Source organism: Monomorium pharaonis, chromosome 8 (genome assembly GCF_013373865.1).
Source record: "Monomorium pharaonis isolate MP-MQ-018 chromosome 8, ASM1337386v2, whole genome shotgun sequence".
Taxonomy (NCBI): Eukaryota; Metazoa; Arthropoda; class Insecta; order Hymenoptera; family Formicidae; genus Monomorium; species Monomorium pharaonis.
In genome coordinates, this window is record NC_050474.1 from 14,719,664 (window position 1) to 14,740,611 (window position 20,948).

Consider the following 20,948-nt stretch of genomic DNA (forward strand, 5'->3'; position numbering starts at 1 on the left):
TTTAAAGTTTTTTCTTTTCCTTATCTTAATAATTCTTCTGGTTTCATTTGATATTTTTCTATAATTAGCTAAGTTCAGTCGTGAATTACATTTAACGAGTTTGTCGTATCCCTCTTTTCTCTTAGAGACCGCCTGAGTACATTCATTGTTCCACCAAGGTTGGTTTCTTGGTTTGTTGGAGGGTTTGAGCTTTTTTGACTCCATGCCACCCTTCTTGCGATCGAAGAGGATCATTCCACCTTCATCATCATGCATACGGGCTCCCGCATACATAGCGTTTGTGATCACCATTTTCGTCCAGGATGCATACTGTTCGACTCCAGACGCTTCAGATTCCAGGAGACTTTCTACATTTTCAGAAACCTATTCCGTAAAGGAGTCTTTATTTATGTTGGAGATGTCTAATCTTCTCCTCTTTTTATTAACAGCTCCGTTCCCTTCTTTAGTTCTTTGTTCCTTATTTAGCTTTGGAATAGTTATTTCGATGGGTACGTGATCACTTCCTAGGGAATTGCCCCATGTGGACCACGAAATCCTCGTGCAGTTTGGATCCGACGCCAAAGTTAGATCCGGGACGCTAACATATTCTGTATTTGCTGATATCCTGGTAAAAGATCCATTGTTCAAAAAGACGAATGGTGATCCATCAATCGCCATGCCCAAGGATCTACCGATCGCATTCATCTGGCAGGATCCCAAACTACGTTCTACGCGTTGAAGTCACCACAGACGTATATATCGTAATCTTTTGTTAGTTCTGTTAAGATATTTATTAAACGGAAGCATCCTGTCCGATTCAAGTGTGTATTAGGCGGCCTATACAGTGAAACAATCAAAATCTTCCTTTTTGAGTGTGCGTCATCTTCCACCAGAATTGCAGTGTGCTCAAGCCATATTCCTTGGTATATTTAGTTCAAAACATATCGCACTGATGCTGTTTTTAATTACAATCGCCGTATCTCCACCAAGCAAATTTTCCGGTCTATCGTTCCTGAAAACTACGTAATTGTTAAAATCAAATTTATTCCTTTGATGTAGCCATGTTTCTTGAAGGCAGATTATTTCAAATTTATTTATTAGGTTTGTGAGCTCCTGTTTCTTTCCCGCAATCCTTCTACAATTCCATTGAAGGATTTTAAGATACATTGTAATAGATATTTGATGAATTGCTACCTTAAAATAAATTAAATTAATCATTAGGTAGTTAGGAGTTTTTCGTAAATAGCAGCAACGTAGTATGTAAGATCTTTTAATTTAATTTCGTTGTTTTTTCCAGAAGAAAGAAGTTTCATTACGTCGCTAATTATAACATCTGCGTCTATGATCCTATCACTCTTAGGTCTCCTCGTGATTGTCATGGTGTAAGTTTTCCAGAAGCCATTGAGGAGGCAAGGGTGCCGAACCTTATTTAGTTTTCCACTTTGAGAATCCATGAGCGTCCTAGATGAGCCCTCACCTATTTGATTTGATTCATTATCCAAAGATCCTTCAAAACTACCTCGTTCAACATCCGCATAATCAATTAGGGCGCTACCCTGCGCCGCTTCTGGCCATCGTCTCACGGCACGGATCGGCATGATCTCATTGTTAATTTGCGTGTCAGGAACGATCGATGGGTCCCGGGTATACATTGCTCCAGCCTAGAAATGCATATGATTTCATGAGATGATGAACCTGTGATGAGTTAGTTATTCCCTTGTTTTTGATGTGCCTTTTGGCGCTAAACTTGGAGCACTTAGCATATGCCATCACGTGATTGACCAACCTATAATACCGAAGTGCCGGGCATATAGGATCTAATGAGGCGTGATTCCCTCTGCAATTAACGCATTTTGGGGCTTCACTTTTACAATCGTTGAATTCGTGATTCTCTTCACAGATTGGGCATCTGGTGTTACCATGACACCCTCGTAAATGATGGCCCCATCTGCAACATTTTGTACATTTCTCACTTTATTGATGTAAGGTAAAACTCTGTGCCTAACTTTATATAAATATAAATACTCCGGCAGTAATCCTGATTCAAAGGTTATTTTGACTGAGTTAGAAATCTTTAAAGAATCATTGTCTTTTCGATCCCTGTACATAAGTCTTTCTACTCCGTGGATTTTAATCTTGATTCTTGGTCCGTTAGAGCCTTCAAGCCCTTCTAGAATCTTTTCTTCAGAGAAAGTCTCTCTGAAGACTTCGCTGTCCTCGGCGACGTCTTTTATAACTCCCGTGCGGTACATTGAAATTGGGTATGTAGGCTATCCACTCGTCAGGAATCAGTTTCCTGTTTTCCACAAAATTATTGGCCTCTTCGTAGGAGGAAAAGCATACACTAACGAGATTTCTTCCCTTTTTCTTTATGTTTAATATATTATTGTATATGAGTCGACATTTTGTCTCTTTCTTTCTTTCATAGAGTATCCGACCTATGCTAATGAGATGCAGGTTCCCGATATTCCTTATTGTAGCCTCAGAAAAGGTCTCAATGTGAACTAAATATGGAGCCAAGCTTGTTTTTGAATGTCTATTTTGTTGCTGAAGTTCAATGTGATTCTTTTTGATTAAGGAAGTATCTTCTGTGTGCGTATTAGACGTTGTTATTGACTCTGATGTTACTGTCACTTCTTGGGCAACTGTGCCGTGAATGGGGTCAGGTAAAATCAGATTATCTATTATACTTGGACCTTGAGACTTTTTCGCTTTATTTGTATTTTCTTGAGTCGGGGAGATATCCTTCCTTTTCTTATTGCTTGTATTCTTCGCTTCTCTTTTATTAGTTGACATATCATGATTACCCGGAAAGGAATCACTTTTGTTGTGATTCTTACCACTGTTTTTAATCATCTTTTCTATTTAGAATAAACTATCTTGAAATCACTAAATATGTTTTAAGGAGTTATCAACAGAGAAGGTCCTTAACGATTGCTTGGTGCGGTCACCCAAGCATTCAAATAAATGTGTTTAGAGGAGTTGTCAACAGAGTAGGTCCTAACAATTATATGGTGCGGTCACCCGAGTATTCAATTATATATTTATCAGTTCAATTGTGGGTACAATCGTCTTAAGTGTACCGTTAAAACAACTTATTAAGGTAATTTCAGTGTTAGATATTCTTCTAAATACTAGCGCTCCCGTGAGGATTACTATTCAAAATATTGCCGGTTTAATAATCATCCGAGTATAATGGAATTTAATGTTGGTTGTGGATCCTCTATTTGTAGTTATTTGAGTGGGAGGTTTTTTGTTTAATAAGTAGGCAATTACAGGTATGTCGATCCAAAAACTTCAGGGAGGATATATGACGGTAGGTTTACCGTAGTGCAATATAATTACCGATAAATTAAGATTCTAAGGGTATGCTATATATTGACTTTCAGAAACAATCTTAGCAGAAAAATAATAACAGTAAATAAATGACTAGATGTTTACAACAGTGTACAATAGTATAGAATATATGCAGCAGTATGGAAAAGTTCTTAGTTTTAGCAAAAAGTTTACTGAGGTAGTACCAGTCTCAAGTATTCTTATGTGTTCTGACACTCACGAAAAATCAACTATTCAAAATAATGACAGCTTAATGTTCTTCCGAGTAGATTACTAGTTTATGTAGTAGTTGGTGTTTCGTTATAATTTTTTAAGGAAGATTTTTGTTTTATAAATAAGCACTTTAGCTTAACAACAGTTCCATAAATTCATAGGAAAAATATGTAATAGTTGATTTATTGTAATGTATTATGATTTTTGTTAAGGAACGATTTTATATAAACATTCAGATAGTCTTAGCAAAATACATAAATAACTATTATACAACTAAATAACCATTAACATACATACACAATATAAAATTTTCACTTTCGGTACGCAGTTTAAAGAGGTAGATTCAGTCTCAGATATTCTTAGGTATTTTATCTCTCACGTGAAAATCAGCTAATCAGAATAGTATGGCTTACTGTTTAGCCGAATATAAAAATGGTTTTATTGGTAGCTGATAATCTATATGAGATTATTTGTATGCAAGACTTCTCATTTAGCCATTATGCAATTTAGTAAACTTCAATTTAATACACTCATATAGGATAGTTGAGTTACCATAGTGGATTTTGAACTTTGTTATTGTGCGCTCTTACCGGACGGATAGAGCAGTGAATAACAACAAGATAAAGATCACAGACTATGCCATATGTACAATTTTTAATTTTTTTTAAATATTTAAATAAATAAATAAATAAAGGAAGAAATATATAAATATAGCAATATAAATAATTATTTTATTTTATTTCATTTTTAATTAAATTTTTTTAAATTTTCTTTTTAATAAATTTTGTAAGTTGAAACGAGTTAATACGATATTGCTCATACTCTTATATATTGCAATTTTGTTAATATAACTTTTTTGTAGAGGTTTCCTCTTTAATTCCATTTTTTTTAAATGACCCCTGTGAGCACAGCTACTATAAATCTCAGTTCCCAATAATATATTATAGAACTACTTAATTATATCTCATGTGTGCTTCCAGAGTATCGACAAATATGAGTATTACATATACTATACAACAAATACAAAAGATTTCCCGTGTCAGCTGCCGTTATATTAAAAATATTTTTCTTTATTTTTTTTTAATATTATATATTATTAATCACAGATATGTAAATTGCTTAATTTTTTGGTACCGAGCTTAAGAGATTATCACTTTTATTTAAGTGTTACCCAGCTTGAAACTATTCAGCTATATCCCTTAATATATTCTTCGCAAACACTTCCATATCCTATTACTATTTACAGACTCTGATAATTCTGTTTGAATATTGAGTCGATTCAGTCTTATAATTGTACAATGATAAATTGAAAAGTGTCTTAAATTAATAACTGATGAGAAATATATTAATAATTGAACGAACAATATTCAATATATATAATAATGTAATAATATCGAGAAGAGTATTAAAGAATAAGATAAAGTCAACGAATTTCAGTCTTATTTCCTTAAGTCCGCTCAAAGCTCCACTGTAGTTAACCTTCTTATGTTTTCGTTGAAAGAGAGTAAACGAATCAATCATGCGCTAAACTCGTGGATTGGTAAAGCAATTCAACCTTGAGATATACTAGATATGTTATTGGATCATAAGTCCCCGAAAAAATCCTTCAAATTTATATTGAAAATTTTACCATAAATTAATACTTTAATTAGAATATTAAAATTAATACAGTAAATCAGCGTTTGATGAGGAATTTATAATATATTAGAGGTTAATTGATTTATGACTCAAAAGAAATAGTAGTGCAAGGCTGGATCTCACATCAATGCAATAATAATTACACGATAACTTATGTATTCCTAACAGACTCTTTTACTCTCTCAAGTCAACTCAAAACTCCACCGTCGTTGACATTCTTATATTTTCATTGGCAAGAATAAACATATTTCTCATGTCCTAAGCTCGTGGACCGGTAATGAAATTCAACTTCGAGATATGTTGTCTATATTTTTGAGTTTAAAAACGCAATAAAATCCTTCAAATCAAGATATTGATTTAGTTAGGTATTAGTATATTAATTAAAACCATAATATTGGAACAGTAAGCCAGCGTTTGATGAGGAAATTACAATATATTAGAAGTTCAATGTCTTTTATCTCGACAGAAAAAGTAATACAAGGCTGAATTTCACGTTTGTGTAATGTCGACCTTCCAACAAGTTAGGTTCACCTTAACAAACTCGTTTGCTCATTTGCAATAGAAATGCCCAGAAACAGGTCATAATTTGAGCTACACTTAAGACTTTGAAATAGCTATATATAATGCTATACACCATGAATGTGTATTAAAATTATGTTTTATCATATTAACTGTATTCTTGCTGAGTAAATGCTGTGGGGACCCACCTTAGTAATTGGTTGCAGGTCTCTTGATGCTGCTCGAATGTTTAATAATTATGTAATGTCTTCCTTGGCCCGGGTTGGAGTTCTTTGATATCACTCTCCTGTGTTAGATAAGCCGTATGGATACAACCTCTTTTAGAATTGTACTCATTTTGATCCTTTTGGGCCAGTAATTAATTGTTATAGTTAGTAAACTTGCGACAAATGGACCATGCGATTGAAACGCAGTTTAAAACTATACAAAATGGCCGGATGGTTCGGCGAGATTTCGCCGCCTGCCTCCCAGCCAGGCGCCGAAATAATTATTATGGTCACCGGCGACAAGATTTTTCCTGTTGAGTAGTAGATCAGGCGCCGAAGTCAATTTATATAGAACAATCACTGATTCAGAAATATTTCAATACTGAATATAGTATTCGTGACTATGAGTCGGGAGGTAGCGAACCACGTCCTTCTACTACGGCGGCCCAGAACGAAGTTGGAAACGCTTAACATATAGCTGTACAGAGTATTCAGAAAGGTTGAGATCAAATTTACTTATGTTAATGAGATCGAGTAAGAGAAAAAAGTTTATATAAAATAAACTTATACCTGAAAATACTTTACTGAAGTTCAGACATATAAAGATTTTTACAAATTGTTATAATTATAATATCCAGATAGCACAGAATATTCATAAAATATTTATAAAATATTTATAAGAAGGAAAAATATTTATGATAAATATTTTGTACGTATTTTTATATCCGAGTTTGCCAGGTATAAAAAAATTATAATAAATATTTATGAAAATATTTAAAATAAATATTTATACTATTATTATCAAAGAATATAAAAAATATTTCGAGTTTATATACCATAAATATTTTTCAGTACATTTTGAAAATATATTCTATAATTGTTAATAATAATTTTTGTATCATTTCTAAATGGTTTATGAAAAATAATTATATAATCTTTCAAATATATTTTTTGAAAATAAATTTGTAAAATATTTATGAATATTTATGATAAATTTTCTGTGCTATCTGGGATGTAAGTGTACAAAAATTCTTTCTTCTAAAAGAATGCAAGTTTCTGTTCGTCAAACTAATGACTGTCAAACCCTTTAGAATATCTTCGAACATTTCTTATAATTATTATAATAATTGACAATAATCCTTAAATATTTATAAAATTTTAGCAAAATATTTTCGGATATGAATTTACATAAACTATTTTTATCTACTCGACTTAAAACGTAATGTAAGTTTGGCCTTGACTTTTCCAAACACTTTATATAAGTAATATAATTAAAAAATTGTTTTTTTTATTACAGGTTCTTAGGAAAGAAACTTTTTTTCTTTTTTTTCCAGTTTTCTGAGTTATTTCTTGAATTTATCTTTAACATTAGCTCTAGATAATCCGATTATGACAAAATTGTAATGCGTTTTTAATAGGCTTACCGGTATCAACTTCTGCAAAATAGATATAATAAATATTAATAAAGCAACAATTATAAGTTTAATTTTTTCAATTAAAAAAATTTAGTTTTTAGTAATAAGATCTATTATTAATAATAAAAGTTAGTATCTGCTATTTTTATTTTATTTGTTTTTTATTTTTATATTATGTTGTACAAATCTTAACTTTTATTTATTCAGTTACACAAAATTGTAAATATTTTTGACAAATTGTCAAAGATTTTCGAATAATTTGACTCTTTAAGTTCCATCTCTTTTAAAATGCAATAAATAATAGGACTCGTCAAATTGTCAAAAATAAAAATGTGTAAAAAATACGAGTCAATATGCGTTTAATAATGCACGCAAAATAAAATAATTCGTTACAATTTAAAATTTATTTATTATTATGTTCAAGATTTCTTTTTTTGAGTCATCTTTAGCAAAAGTTGTGTAATATATAACATAAATATATGTGATATTGTTAACTTGAGGAGGAAAGTTTTAGTAGTAAAGAGATTAGTAAAGAGATGTCAATTTATATGGGCTGATAAATCATTTTAAAAGTTACAAACGATAAAACATATCAATTACAAACGTTGCGATAGGATCATGGTCACAATTCAATAAAGAAATTTTTTTTATAATGTACAAAATTTAGTATAAAGTCTCGGATGTCTTCTCTCAAAAAGAAATGAAAACAAAATTCGTGTTGCAGGCCAAATAGAGCGTATAGAGACAAAATAGTAAAATATTAAATTATTTGTGATAGAAAGATATGCTTGGTGTAAATATTTCGTGTTATATTGTAAATTCAAACCATTACGTTGTTTAATGTGTAAATATGGAAAAAGGAAGAGCTGAAACGTTCAAATAATATATTGAGTTTTAAATTTTAACGAATTGTTTTGTTTTATGCGCATTATTAACGCACTTGATTTGTATTGACCGTATTTTTTATCCATTCCTTTTGTCATTGATTGTTATTACGTTGATAATATATCTCATTGAACGCGTCCAATATATTTCCAGATATTTGTCATCAGGTGCTGGATTTATATTCGCAAGCTAATAATACAAAACCACCAGATTCACCACCTATGATACCACCTAGCGAAGTGTGCAGAGAACGATCTGTTACTGTTACTACTATAGAATCTGCATCTAACACACCAAACAGTAAGTAGCAATAACAATTATAAATGTAGGATAAACTGTTTAATTATTGACATATATAAATCCAGCGGAACACAATTGTTTTATATAGGATTGCTTGCTGGATGGACTGTTTTAATTGGCATTTTTGAAGATAAAAATGCATTAATCAGAATAGAGTATCACCATTTAGCAAGCAATTTAACACGAAAACAAGCATCATGCTGCTGGCTTAACTTTGTATAAGTAAATATATGATACTTTAATACTTTAGTTCAGTGCTTGAGCCTAGTTGCTCTTTTCGAGCCGATTCCCGAACGCGCCGCCGCCTCCTATGCCCCCACTACCGCGCGCGGCCTTGACGGCCGAGCCGCCGATCTCGCCCGTACGCTTTGTCTCAGGAGCAGCTCTGTATAAGAAATAGTGCCCTGCACAAAATTCATTAAAATTACTTTAAGTAAATAATTTTTGTTTTTATAAACAAAAAAGTATTAACTTTTTTATTACTAATTTATTTTATGTAGTATAACAATATGTAAAAACATAATATGTAAATTAGAATTTTGACAATAGTTTTCCACATCACCCGTGAGATACTATTATTGATGCGTTTTTTTTTAAGTGGTTTCCCCAGTAGGCCTAATTCACTAAAAGATGAAATATAATATACAGCTTGGCAGAAAAACAAAATTTTATATATTGTAAGATATATAAAAACGACAGGAAAATTAGAAGAATGCCAAGCTATATATTATATTTCATCTTTTAGTGGATTAGGCCTACTGAGAAAACCACTTAAAAAAAAGCATCAATAATAATACCTCACGGGTGATGTAAAAATTAAACTATTGTCAAAATTCTAATTTATATATTATGATTTTACATATTGTTATACTACATATAAAATAAATTAGAAATAAAAAAATTAGTACTTTTTTGTTTATAAAAACAAAAATTATTTACTTAGAGTAATTTTGATGAATTTTGTGGTGCAGGGCACCATTTCTTATACAGAGCTGCTCCTGAGACAAAGCGTACGGGCGAGATCGGCGGCTCGGCCGTCAAGGCCGCGCGCGGTAGTGGGGGCATAGGAGGCGGCGCGTTCGGGAATCGGCTCGAAAAGAGCAACTAGGCTCAAGCACTGCTTTAGTTTATTAAAGATTAATTTTTTTACTTTTATGTAGTGTCAATACATTTTTAATCTACATTACAGTCACTTAATAAATTGTGTAAAAACATGAAGACAGAAATGACAAAATGTAAATACTCAAGACAATGAATAAAAGCATAAGTTAAGGAGGTATTTTAGTATAACGGGTACTTTTTCATAGCTTTTTTGAGATTTTTTTTAAGAAAGTAGACAAACAATATTGTTATCAAAACTTTTTTCTAAATTATTTACTATTTAAATTTACAAAATTTTTTTTATAATAAAATACATAAAATAGCGTTACAGAGCGTCGAAGTCGAGGCTTCAAAAAAAAAAGGTGTAGAATGGTAGACATAATTCCGGCTCTTTAGATAATTTAAAACAAAAAATTTAAGTAAAAATGTGAAAAATTTTTAAAATGGCGGATATTTGAAAATAAAACATTGATTTTTATAATTTTTTTTGTCGGTTTTCGGGCTATAACTTTAGTCAAAATAAGTATTTTAATGTAATTTTGGTCGGCACTATAGGTACACGTCTTTTGAAAATGTGTACAAAACGGCGACCCGATCGGTTCATAAGTTTTTGAGATATCGTGTATATATATATACGGATCTTGAAAACGTGATTTAAGGAAAAACGTGTTTAAAGTTTTTTTTAAGTTTTTCGTACTGATTACATAAAGATAATTTTACTTACGATTAATCAGCTAGTCCAGGGCTAATAGAAGGAAGGAAACCTTTCTTCTATTCATAAGTCTTGCAGAGCTACTCTTTCTTTTTTACGATATGTTCTTTTGTTCTTAGTTAAATCGGTTGAGCGCCGCTCTGAGTGAGTGATACGAGTTGCATTCCGCAGATTCGCGTATATCTCCTGACCAATAATCACTCCCATTACGTTCATAACTTTTAAAATTGACATAAATTTTTTATTAAAAATAACTGCTAGAAACGTTGCTATTTAGACGATTTTTGTTTCAGAGTAAAGGTATTTTGGAGCAAAAAATTAATGCATTCTATGTGGAATAAAAATTGATAGCATTCTATGACCAAATATGATCATAGGATAATGATCTTACAATCCTAGTTGAATCTTAGCCGAAATAGGTCGATGAGACGTTGGATCTGAAGGATACACTGCTCTATTATGCGGCGTCCGAGCGCTGCCCTTTATTAAGTGTTATAACTTTGTTAATTTTATGAATCGGGCAAAATCTTTTGTAGACATATTTTCTATATCATATACTTGCAAAATATGCAAAACAAAAAATTGAAATCAAGGGATTTTACATTGTTTTTTTATCAGACTACGATGATTTGTTTTTGCTACTGAATGAACAAAATACTTTGTTTTCGCGCTCTTTTTGACTTGTAACACGTTATCTAGATGTAACACAGATATCTTGTCATTTCTCGTTTGCGAACGAAGAAATTTTCCCGGCCTGTTTATTATATTATACTATGTTTTTATGCTCTGACTTTTTATATTTTCCGTTGCAGCAATTAGGACGGCGAGATTACACTTGCTTTTCACCTTTTAACTTATGTTTTTATCCATTGACTTGAGTATTTATATTTTGTAATTTCTGTTTTCATAATGTTTTTATAAAATTTATTAAATTTGAAGAGGACTTTGTACTAGTCGAAATGTCACATATTGGTAGAGTCATTGATTTATTTGGTATAGTTTTTTATTAGACAACTATAATTTTACTTATTAATGTCTACTTATTAATAAATTACAAATACTTTTATATTACTTATGACTTAATTCATTCACTGACCTTTCTTTTACATTATTATTTAAAATAAATTAATCTTTTCTGATTAAAAAAATTTTTTTGTGAGTTGTATACAACAGTTTAATATGTAACATTTTTTTATTTTAACCTAAAATTACTTATTTTCACAACTAATTTTTCTTGCTTTTTAAAATTAATTTTTTTGTAAGAAAGAATGTTGTTTGAACAAAAATCAATATTTGCACAGTTTATAAGTAATTTTTTCTATTTAATTAAAAGATTGAAAGGACTCCGCAGTTTTCGGGAAAGTATTTTTGGTCGAATTGACTGTAAATATGGTATGTGATCATTCATGATGTCCTGATCAAAAGTTCCAATGGACACGAGGTCCTAAAATCAACCACTTCTGAGCCTTATAATTTAAGTAACCTCAGATATGCCTTCAATCACTGGATGCTCTCTCGATCTTACCTTCGATAGCTGGATCAGCTCCCGATCTTATCTTCACCATGCTATACTGTGCTCGTATAAATACCTGAGGTTACTTAAATATTATGAGGCTTCATAATCGACTTTTGACCACCGGTATCTCGGAAGTGATTGATTTTAGGACCTCGCGTCCATTGGAACTTTTGATCAGAACACCATGAACTATCACATACTACACTGGCGCAAAAAAAAAGAGACAAACATTTTGACCGAATTTTTAAGCAATCTTCAAAGTGATGCAACTTTGCGAAAAATCATCCAAATTATATGTACTTTTTTTTAATTACTAGAACAATACAAAGCGCGCGCTTCGCGCGCGCCTTTTATTCTCTTACACTACGTTTTTAATGATATACGCACATATAATTATATTAAAGACTATAATACTTAATGTGTAAAAATTTAAAGAAAGAGAAATTACACATATATTTCTTTATATACATAGTTTTTAACTTGTTTATTATTTCTCTGACTACCAAGATAAACTTTTAATGCTTCCCAAGATCTAACTCGTGAAAAAGCAACATAAAGTTGCCCATGATTAAAAACATCTTTGCGAAGATCTATTCCTACTCTATCAAATGTCTGACCCTGTGACTTATTAATCGTCATAGCAAAAGCTAATTTTATCGGAAACTGTCTTCTTTTAAAAGTGAAAGGATATACATTTTCGCAATACAACGTTATACGATTTAAGAAAACGATATCTCCTACTTTATCACCTGTTAAGATTTTGCATTTTAATAAATGATCTGCAAGTTCTATAATCATTAATCTAGTGCTGTTGCAAAGACCTTCATTGATACTAAGATTTCTAATCAACATAATGACACAATTTGGTCTTAAACGCAATTTGTAAGGAGGAAGAGATGACGGAGACAAAGTATTTAAATATTCTGGTAATAAATCTTTTCCAATGTCACCGTTATCATCGCAATTTTTAGTATTATCTATACTTGTATAAATTCGTTCTTCAGATATATCTAATAATTCGACAACTCGTTTATTAATTTCATCTACATCAGCATTTCTTGCAGAAAGTATCGCACATTTAGCCATTTTATTAAATTCTTTATTTTGTATTAGATCACCATATATATCCTTTACAATATCAGCATTAATGGACGCAATACAACAATCTGGAAGTTGTATATTATCATTTGAATCATTTAATAAGCCATCTCCCATATTTAATAAAAATTTTGCAAAATCAGTTTCCTTTGGAAGAACTCGCATGTTTTCCGTTAAAGAAAAACTTACAAAATTTTTCCAAGTATAACTAAACTTTATAGAAAGATTCACGATTTCACATCGAGTACCATGTATCTTAATAGGAATAAGTTGCCTAAAATCACCACCTAGTACGATAATTTTTCCTCCAAAAGGTAAGTCGTTATTCATAATGTCACGCAACGTTCGATCCATAATCTCTAAAGCATATCGGGGTGCCATTGGCGCTTCATCCCAAATATAAATATCTGTTTCTTTTAAATATTGAGCTTCTTTTGATTGTATTTTAATGCTGGATGATGAATCAGCAAATAATGGAACTGGCAATCCAAAAGTCTTATGAACCGTTTTTCCCGCAGGCAGTAACGTCGCTGCAATGCCCGTAAAAGCCATCGTACATACATGTTTATTTCGAATTTTGGCTAAATAATAAATAGTTGTGTATATAAACGTTTTACCTGAACCACCTGGACCATCAATATAAAAACAATTATTGTTCTGACTATTATTGTCTAATCTGTTTAATATTAAATCTATTATTTCTTTTTGCTTTTTATTTAATTGATTATATTGTCTGGTACCAATTTCCATAACTTGTTCAAGTGTCATAAAATCATCTTCGTTATTTTCTTGCAATTGTTCCATTTGTGGAAAATCAGCAAGACTTTTGCCTTCAGCACACAGCATGGCATTGATTTGCGCATATGCTTTCTTTTGTCCTTGTATCATTCCAAAATGTCGAATATAATCTTCAGACATTGCTACTTTAAAACTTTCCCAGAGTTCTTTGGGATGCAACGGTTGACAGTGTAATAATATACGTACAAATAATCTACGAAGTTGTCTTGGCATCATCCATCCAACAGCTTCATTTATAGCTCGTTTCCATTCATCATCATTTTCAATCAAACCTAAAGCCAAACATGCTGCTGAAAACGATTGACAAATTTCTCCATGTACAGTTCTTAAATTCTCAAAACTCGTAGCTCCCTTTACAGTGAGTAATAATAGTCGTAAATGATATAATTCAGTTTGTGTTGGACTAACGGAATACATTCGTCCTACACAATTATAATGACTCTTGCGTTTGCTCCAACGCGATACATTTCTACCGTTAATTTTTTCTTTTTTAAAAGTATAATGGCATGGAATTTCTATATACAAATACTGTTTTGCTTCTTCATCACGAGAATTCAATGCAAAATAATCTATTAACATAGTAACCTGATCTAAAGCAGAAGTTATTGTATCTTCATCGGATCCATTTTCAATTATAATATTTTGTTCATTAGGAAGATGGACAGGTAAACGCATTATAGTATGACTTTTATCTTGTAATTTTTTTTCAAGAATACGCCAGCTTGCTTCTACAGGTCCAACATAACGAGCTTCTATAAAATCACGTATTTCATCATGATCTATAATTATATTTTCTGTTACTGGTTCAATTGTAATAGCAGCAGCATCATGTCCTTTATAAATATATTTATACAGATATTTAACCGATTTGATACTTGAAACAACTTCAACATTAATATGACAATTAAATATAATTGATAAAATAGGGCAATATGGAACTAAATAACGATTATCAACTACATATCCACCAGGGCGTTCAAAACTGCTACCGTTATTTCGTCGACGATAATAGGGATAAGCATCTTCATCCATTCTGGTTTCTTCGCAATAGGATTTTGGGTAATGTTTCGAACATTTTCCATCTATCAAGGTCCATGAATCATGTGTCTCATAACTATGTCATGTAAAGTACGATTTTCATAAGGATCAGGAATTTCAGCAAAGATATATTTGTCAACAATCTGTGGAGTTGTTATTTTGAAATTGTGTTTTAAAGTAATCAATATGTGGACATGTGGCAAACCGCGTTTTTGAAATTCAATGACATATACAAAAGCTGCTATTTCACCAAAAAATTTTTGTTTTACAATTAAATCAATTAAATAGTCTTTTTTAATGTTAAATACACGTGCACAAATGTCAGGTCTATCTGAAGCTTGTTGACCATGCAAAAGATTTTCTTCGATTTCACGCCATTTTGGATTGCAAGTCATTGTAATAAAAAGATCTGGTTTTCCAAATTTACCAACAATTGCCATTGCATCTTGATAATTTTGTAACATATTTCGTGGTGATCCAATAAACGTAGATGGAAGTATAACCATTTTCCCAATACGTCCATTTAAATTATTCGTCTAGTTTGCATATAATCTCTTAATCCTTGATATGTTTCAGTGCGCAATTCCTTTTGATGAGCTTTGCAATAATCTGTTCTATCCTTTTCAATTTTTACATAACCATCTACAAGCCACTGTTGAAATAGACGACGTCCTAATAAAAAAACATTAAATTCATCACGAATAGCCATGCGATATTTAATATACTGTCCCCGAGTTATTCGTTTATTACTATTTAATTTTGTTAAATGACGATGCCATCCTTGAGTACCATATGGATAAAACAATGGATATATCCATGGTTCAACGTTTGGATCCATACTACTAATATTTTGCAAAGTTTTGGTATTTCTATTACATACTGTTACATATGATTCTGGAATTTCTCCATCAGCAGTTGTACGAAAAACAGCAGCAACTTCATTAATTCTTTGAGCATTATATCGGCGTCGATCCATACCTGGTTTTAACGTAAATAATAATTGTAATTCTGGCAACGATTCTCCAGATTCTATTTCTAATTGTTGTTGATTTTCTAATTCTTCACTCATCATTTGATAAGAGTGAGCAAATATATTTAATTCTCGCATTATACATTCAAGATTTTGTATGATTTCAAAATCTAAATTTGAAATTTCATTAAGACGATAATTTATTGCTTCATTAGAATCTACAATAAAAAGCTGACCGTAAGTAGGATTTTCATTTTGATCAGCATACAATGCTGTATTAATTTGATAATAAATTTGGCCATGTATTTTGAAACAATATGGACCAGGTCTCCTATTTCCAAAATTAACCAAATTAGCGTTAAATGACGCGAATGAAAATGAACTGTTGTAACTACGAATATGTTGGAAAAAATTATTTGATTTTGCATGACTACTATCAAATAAACAGCGAAGGAATTGTGGAAATTGGGGCAAAGGTTCTAAATGCACCGCACCATGATTACAACAATCATGAAATGAATTTCCTTTATTAGATATTTTTTCAGATGCAAAATGTTTTGCGTTACAATGAACACAAGACACGTCCATAGGACCAATATAATATTCAACTATCTCATTAATTAATGTTGCACTATTAATATTTAAACGTGGCTGTTGTTTTTGTCGTGATCGATAATGGAATTGATATTCTGCACGTGGTCGATCTAATGGTATAATATTTGTAGAATTTTCGCCAATTATTTCTTCATTCAATTCTATAACACGATTATCATGTATTGTATCGGAAGTACAAATAACTCGTTTGTGTGCTAAAGTAACATCTGAAGAATTTTCTCCAATTTCATCATTCAACTCTATTATACGATTATTATGTATTGTACCAGCAATACAAACATGATTTCTACAATTATTTATTTTTGACATATTTTGACGACGACGACGTTGATACTCCGCGTGTTTTTCACGACGTCGTTGCTGAAACTCCTCTTTCTCTTCTAAGGTACGCTCTACTTTACGTTTTGACATTTTACAAAAATATAGACATACAATAATTAAAAAATAAATATAATTCAGTTATTAAAATACAGTTTTTATATTTACTTTTTAAACTTTAATATATCGTTAATATACGATATATTATTGCTATTATTATTATTATTTTTTAAACAATATATTTATATTTAATTTAAATGCTAATTTAAATCATCATCATCATCATTATCATCATCATCATCATCATCATCGTCGTCATCGTCATCATCATTATCATCATCATCGTCAACATCATCATTATCATCATCATCATCATTATTATCATCAACATTATCATCATCAACATTAATCATAAATATAATTCTTTAAATATTTATTTTTAAACATATATTATTAATACAATATTATATTCTAATATATACATAAGACTATTTAAATAATATTAATATATATAATTATTAAATTTATATAATAATTGATTTATTTAATGTTATAATATATAATATTTTATATTAATAGTAATAATAAATAATACAATAATTTAAACACAAATAACTAATTATATTAATATTAATTTACAATAATAATAATAATAATTTAATAGATCTTCGTAAACTAAAGTTCTTGTACTATCTTCGGGTTCCTGAAACAAAAAAAAATTATATCAGTATTAATGTTTTTAATTTAACAAATAATGAAATTATTAAAATTATAACTATTGTAATATAATATAATATACCGTAGATTGTTAAAAAAAACAAGTAAAATTAAAACACACTTATGAACTGTTTAATATTTAAACTATACTATCATGTATACGGATATATACAAGATGTTTCATTTAACTCTGCTAACCTTTTTGTCTTTGCAAGGTAAAGAAGAATAAAAAATATATTTAGGCAAAAATTGTAAGTTGTGTCTGGAGATGTATAAATAATGGCTACGTTTATCAGAAAAAGTTACTTTGCAACTTTTGTAACGGTTTTTTAATATTGGTTTAGACATATAAATTTAGTGAGAACCCACCAAACACCAAGTTACATCTAACGTGCCTGTTAGTTGTAATTTCCACGTGTGTTATATTACAATTATATTATTGAGTAGGAAATTACAACTAACAAGCACGTTACATGTAACTTTGTGTTTGGTGGGAAACTAAGGGTAAGAATCAATCACATTAAAGAATCTTACAACAATTGCAAAGTTGTTTTTTTATTGAATATAGCCAATGTTAAAAGATTAATAAATAAATAAATAATTTTTTTTTAATTAAAGAAATTATATTATGTAAAAGAATTACATGGTTCCATTAAAAAAATCCTCAAATAACGTAAAGAATTCTTAAACTATATTTCAAGTATTTTTCTTTCTAAATTGTAATGTTTCATAAATTTATATAAAATATAACAAGAATGCCTCAAGAAGTTCCATATATCATGATGAGAATTCGTGTAAATTTGTTCCAGCATTCAAGTAGGATTACTCTATGTAAATAATATATACTTTAGCAATTCACAAGGTATAGTTTTTAAGAATAAAGAGATAATTTTAAAATAATTGTTCTTCTATAAATATAATGATGAATATAATTAACCTAGGCAATATTTTGCAGTAATATTGCTATAATATTTTTTTAACTGGAAAAGTGCATATAATCATTTTCTAAAAATTAATTTACAAAAAATTTTTATTTTATATGTAATGTGAATCATAGATCTTGTATTTTCAGTATTGGACAATATATACGAATATTACAGTAAAATAATACAATAAAACACAAATTTAATTGTAATAGAAGACTCGAAATTCTTTACAAATTCTAAAAATATTTTTATTTCTTTTCGCGAAATATTTGTCATAATAAATTTTTGAGAAATATTTATACATAAATTTGATACTAAAAATTTATCAAAAATTCTTCGGACATTAATTTCTTTAATTTTGTAAACATTTTTTAAAATTAATTATCTACAAACTTCTATTCAACCTGTATTATTTGTGATGATGTTTATATGACTTAAAAAAACTGTTTTAAATTAATTTCATTGTTTCTCTCTCTAACATTTTTTATCTAAATATATTTTTGATTCAATCTTATCCTGTAATAATAAAAGAGTGACAGAGTTAAATGATATATACATATATACACACTTGTATACATAAAACATACGCACATACATACATTATACGCATACAAGCATATATTATAAAGCCATAGTAGTGTAAGTCACTTTTTTCAACCACTTTTTTTTACATATTTGCCTGTGTAGACTGCATCTATCTATAAACTAAAAAAAGTTAAAAAAGTAACTTACACTATTATGGCTTTAATTCCTCCATATATGCATATAAAACATTACCGGTCAAAAGTTTAAGAATATATGAATAATTATTCAATATGCTACTCTTCTTAAATTAATAATAAATAGATATTTATATATTTATATATTTATATATTTAGATGTTGGACCGATTTTTTTTTAAAGATAGTATACATCTGTACATACGTATACACATATAAACATAAATATATGCGCATGTATTTTATTATCTTAGTTATTAAGGTTACTTACAATTTTTTCAAGGCAACGTTTTCTTCCTACACGTTTTGCATTAAGCTTAATTTTTGAATCAACTGCAGCATTTATTTTGATTCTTGCTTCTTTGTTTTTAATTGATTATATTTCCATCGTTCACACTGGAACTACTGCAAAGCAATATGCATGTTTCGTAGTACGCCAATTTATATTTTCTAAGGCTCAAAAGACAATTTATTCACTAATAAATTATTAAAAAAATAGTGTAATCTAATAAAATAAAAATCTATAAAAGTATTAACGACAAAATAAAAGAGCGAGAGAACGTGAGAGTACATGAGAGCCAGGGAAAGAGAAAGATAAAATGAAAAAATAACACACCAAGCAAAAAAATGCGAGAAAGCAAATAATAAAGAGATGGAAAGAAATAACTTATCTTTTTCTGAATTCTTTATGCATAGTGCCAAAAAATATACAAATGGGTATTTTAGATTTATATTTTGATATGCGTTAAATTAATTATTGCATTGTTTATTTTAGACTTTGTTTTGTAGACTTATGTATTAAATATTATTGCATTTAGAACGTTTTTAAATTAATAAAATTTGAATATTATTTAAGCATTTTTTTATTTATGGCTTGTATTCAAAACGCGCTTAGAAAGATATAAGATTTAATTTAAAAAAATAAAACGTTAAAATTTAAAAATAAAAATACAAAATTGTTTTAATTCTAATTAAAATTAAAGATCATTATTTTCACAGTTACTCGAAGAGAGTACGAGAACAAGAAAGAGTGAGAGAACGAGACAGCGAGAAAGCGAAACAGCGCGAGAGAAAGTGAGAAAACGATAAAGCAAGAAAGCGAGAGAACGCGAGATCACGAGAAAGTAAAAGCGAGCGAGCGAGCGAAAGAGAGAGAGAGAGAGAGAGAGAGAGAGAGAAAGAGGATATGACAATAAAATGAAAAAATGAAACGGCAAACAAAAAATGCGAGGAAGCAAATCATAATGAAATGCAAAAAGATGTAACTTACCTTTCTCTGAATTCTTTTCTTTCATCCTCTTTTTTTAAAATTTCCTTATTTTTTCTTTCTTTCCTTCCTTTTTTCTTTTCTTATTTTCTTTCTTATTTCTTTCTTTCTTTCCTTCTTTTCTTCTTTCTTTTTTTCCTTTCTTCCTTTTCTTCTTCCTTCCTTATTTCCTTTCTTAACTTTACACTAAATAAAATTACAAAGAATATTAGCGTCCTTATACGTATATCCTTAATCTTATTATGACTATACCTAAGAAACGAATGTCTCATATTTACGCAAGAAAGCTGAAAGATTGGCTTGTTGATCCTCACTATTTGTAAAATAATTTATATTTTGTCTTGTTGATCCTCGCTATTTGCAAAATAATTTATATTTTGACATTGACGTGTGATCTGTCAAAATGTGTGAACTCCGCAATGAGAATATCTCGTGAAGTAAACGCAGCAAGAGAACCAATCATATGTAATTCTATTAAGATACCTTTTCATCTAGCGAATTTTTCGCTGCAAATAATTTTTAGCAAGTAGCAAATAATTCGCCCCGAAGTAGCAGATAATTCGCCGCAAATAGTTTTTGAGCGTCATATCTGTGTCACAGATTAAATCATTAATTAATAACAATGTCGTTAAATCTTTTTTAATGGAGGATGATTCAGTTAT

At 29.9% G+C, this 20,948-nt stretch overlaps 2 protein-coding genes across 11 annotated transcripts in view; one reads left to right on the forward strand and one right to left on the reverse strand.

The window, feature by feature from the left end:
* Nucleotides 1–20,948, forward strand: part of LOC105830634 (cyclin-K) — a 99,783-nt gene that overhangs the window by 65,364 nt on the left and 13,471 nt on the right. For all 10 annotated transcript variants that reach the window (XM_036291276.1, XM_036291274.1, XM_036291273.1 and 7 more), the window contains one exon: nt 8,345–8,491. In XM_036291276.1, the coding sequence (XP_036147169.1) occupies nt 8,345–8,491 (147 nt within the window). The remainder of the gene's footprint in view (nt 1–8,344; nt 8,492–20,948) is intronic.
* On the reverse strand, nt 11,538–14,770 carry LOC118647075. The gene has a single exon (XM_036291269.1). The coding sequence runs from the start codon at nt 14,746–14,748 to the stop codon at nt 12,265–12,267; it is 2,484 nt and encodes an 827-aa protein (XP_036147162.1). The 5' UTR covers nt 14,749–14,770; the 3' UTR covers nt 11,538–12,264.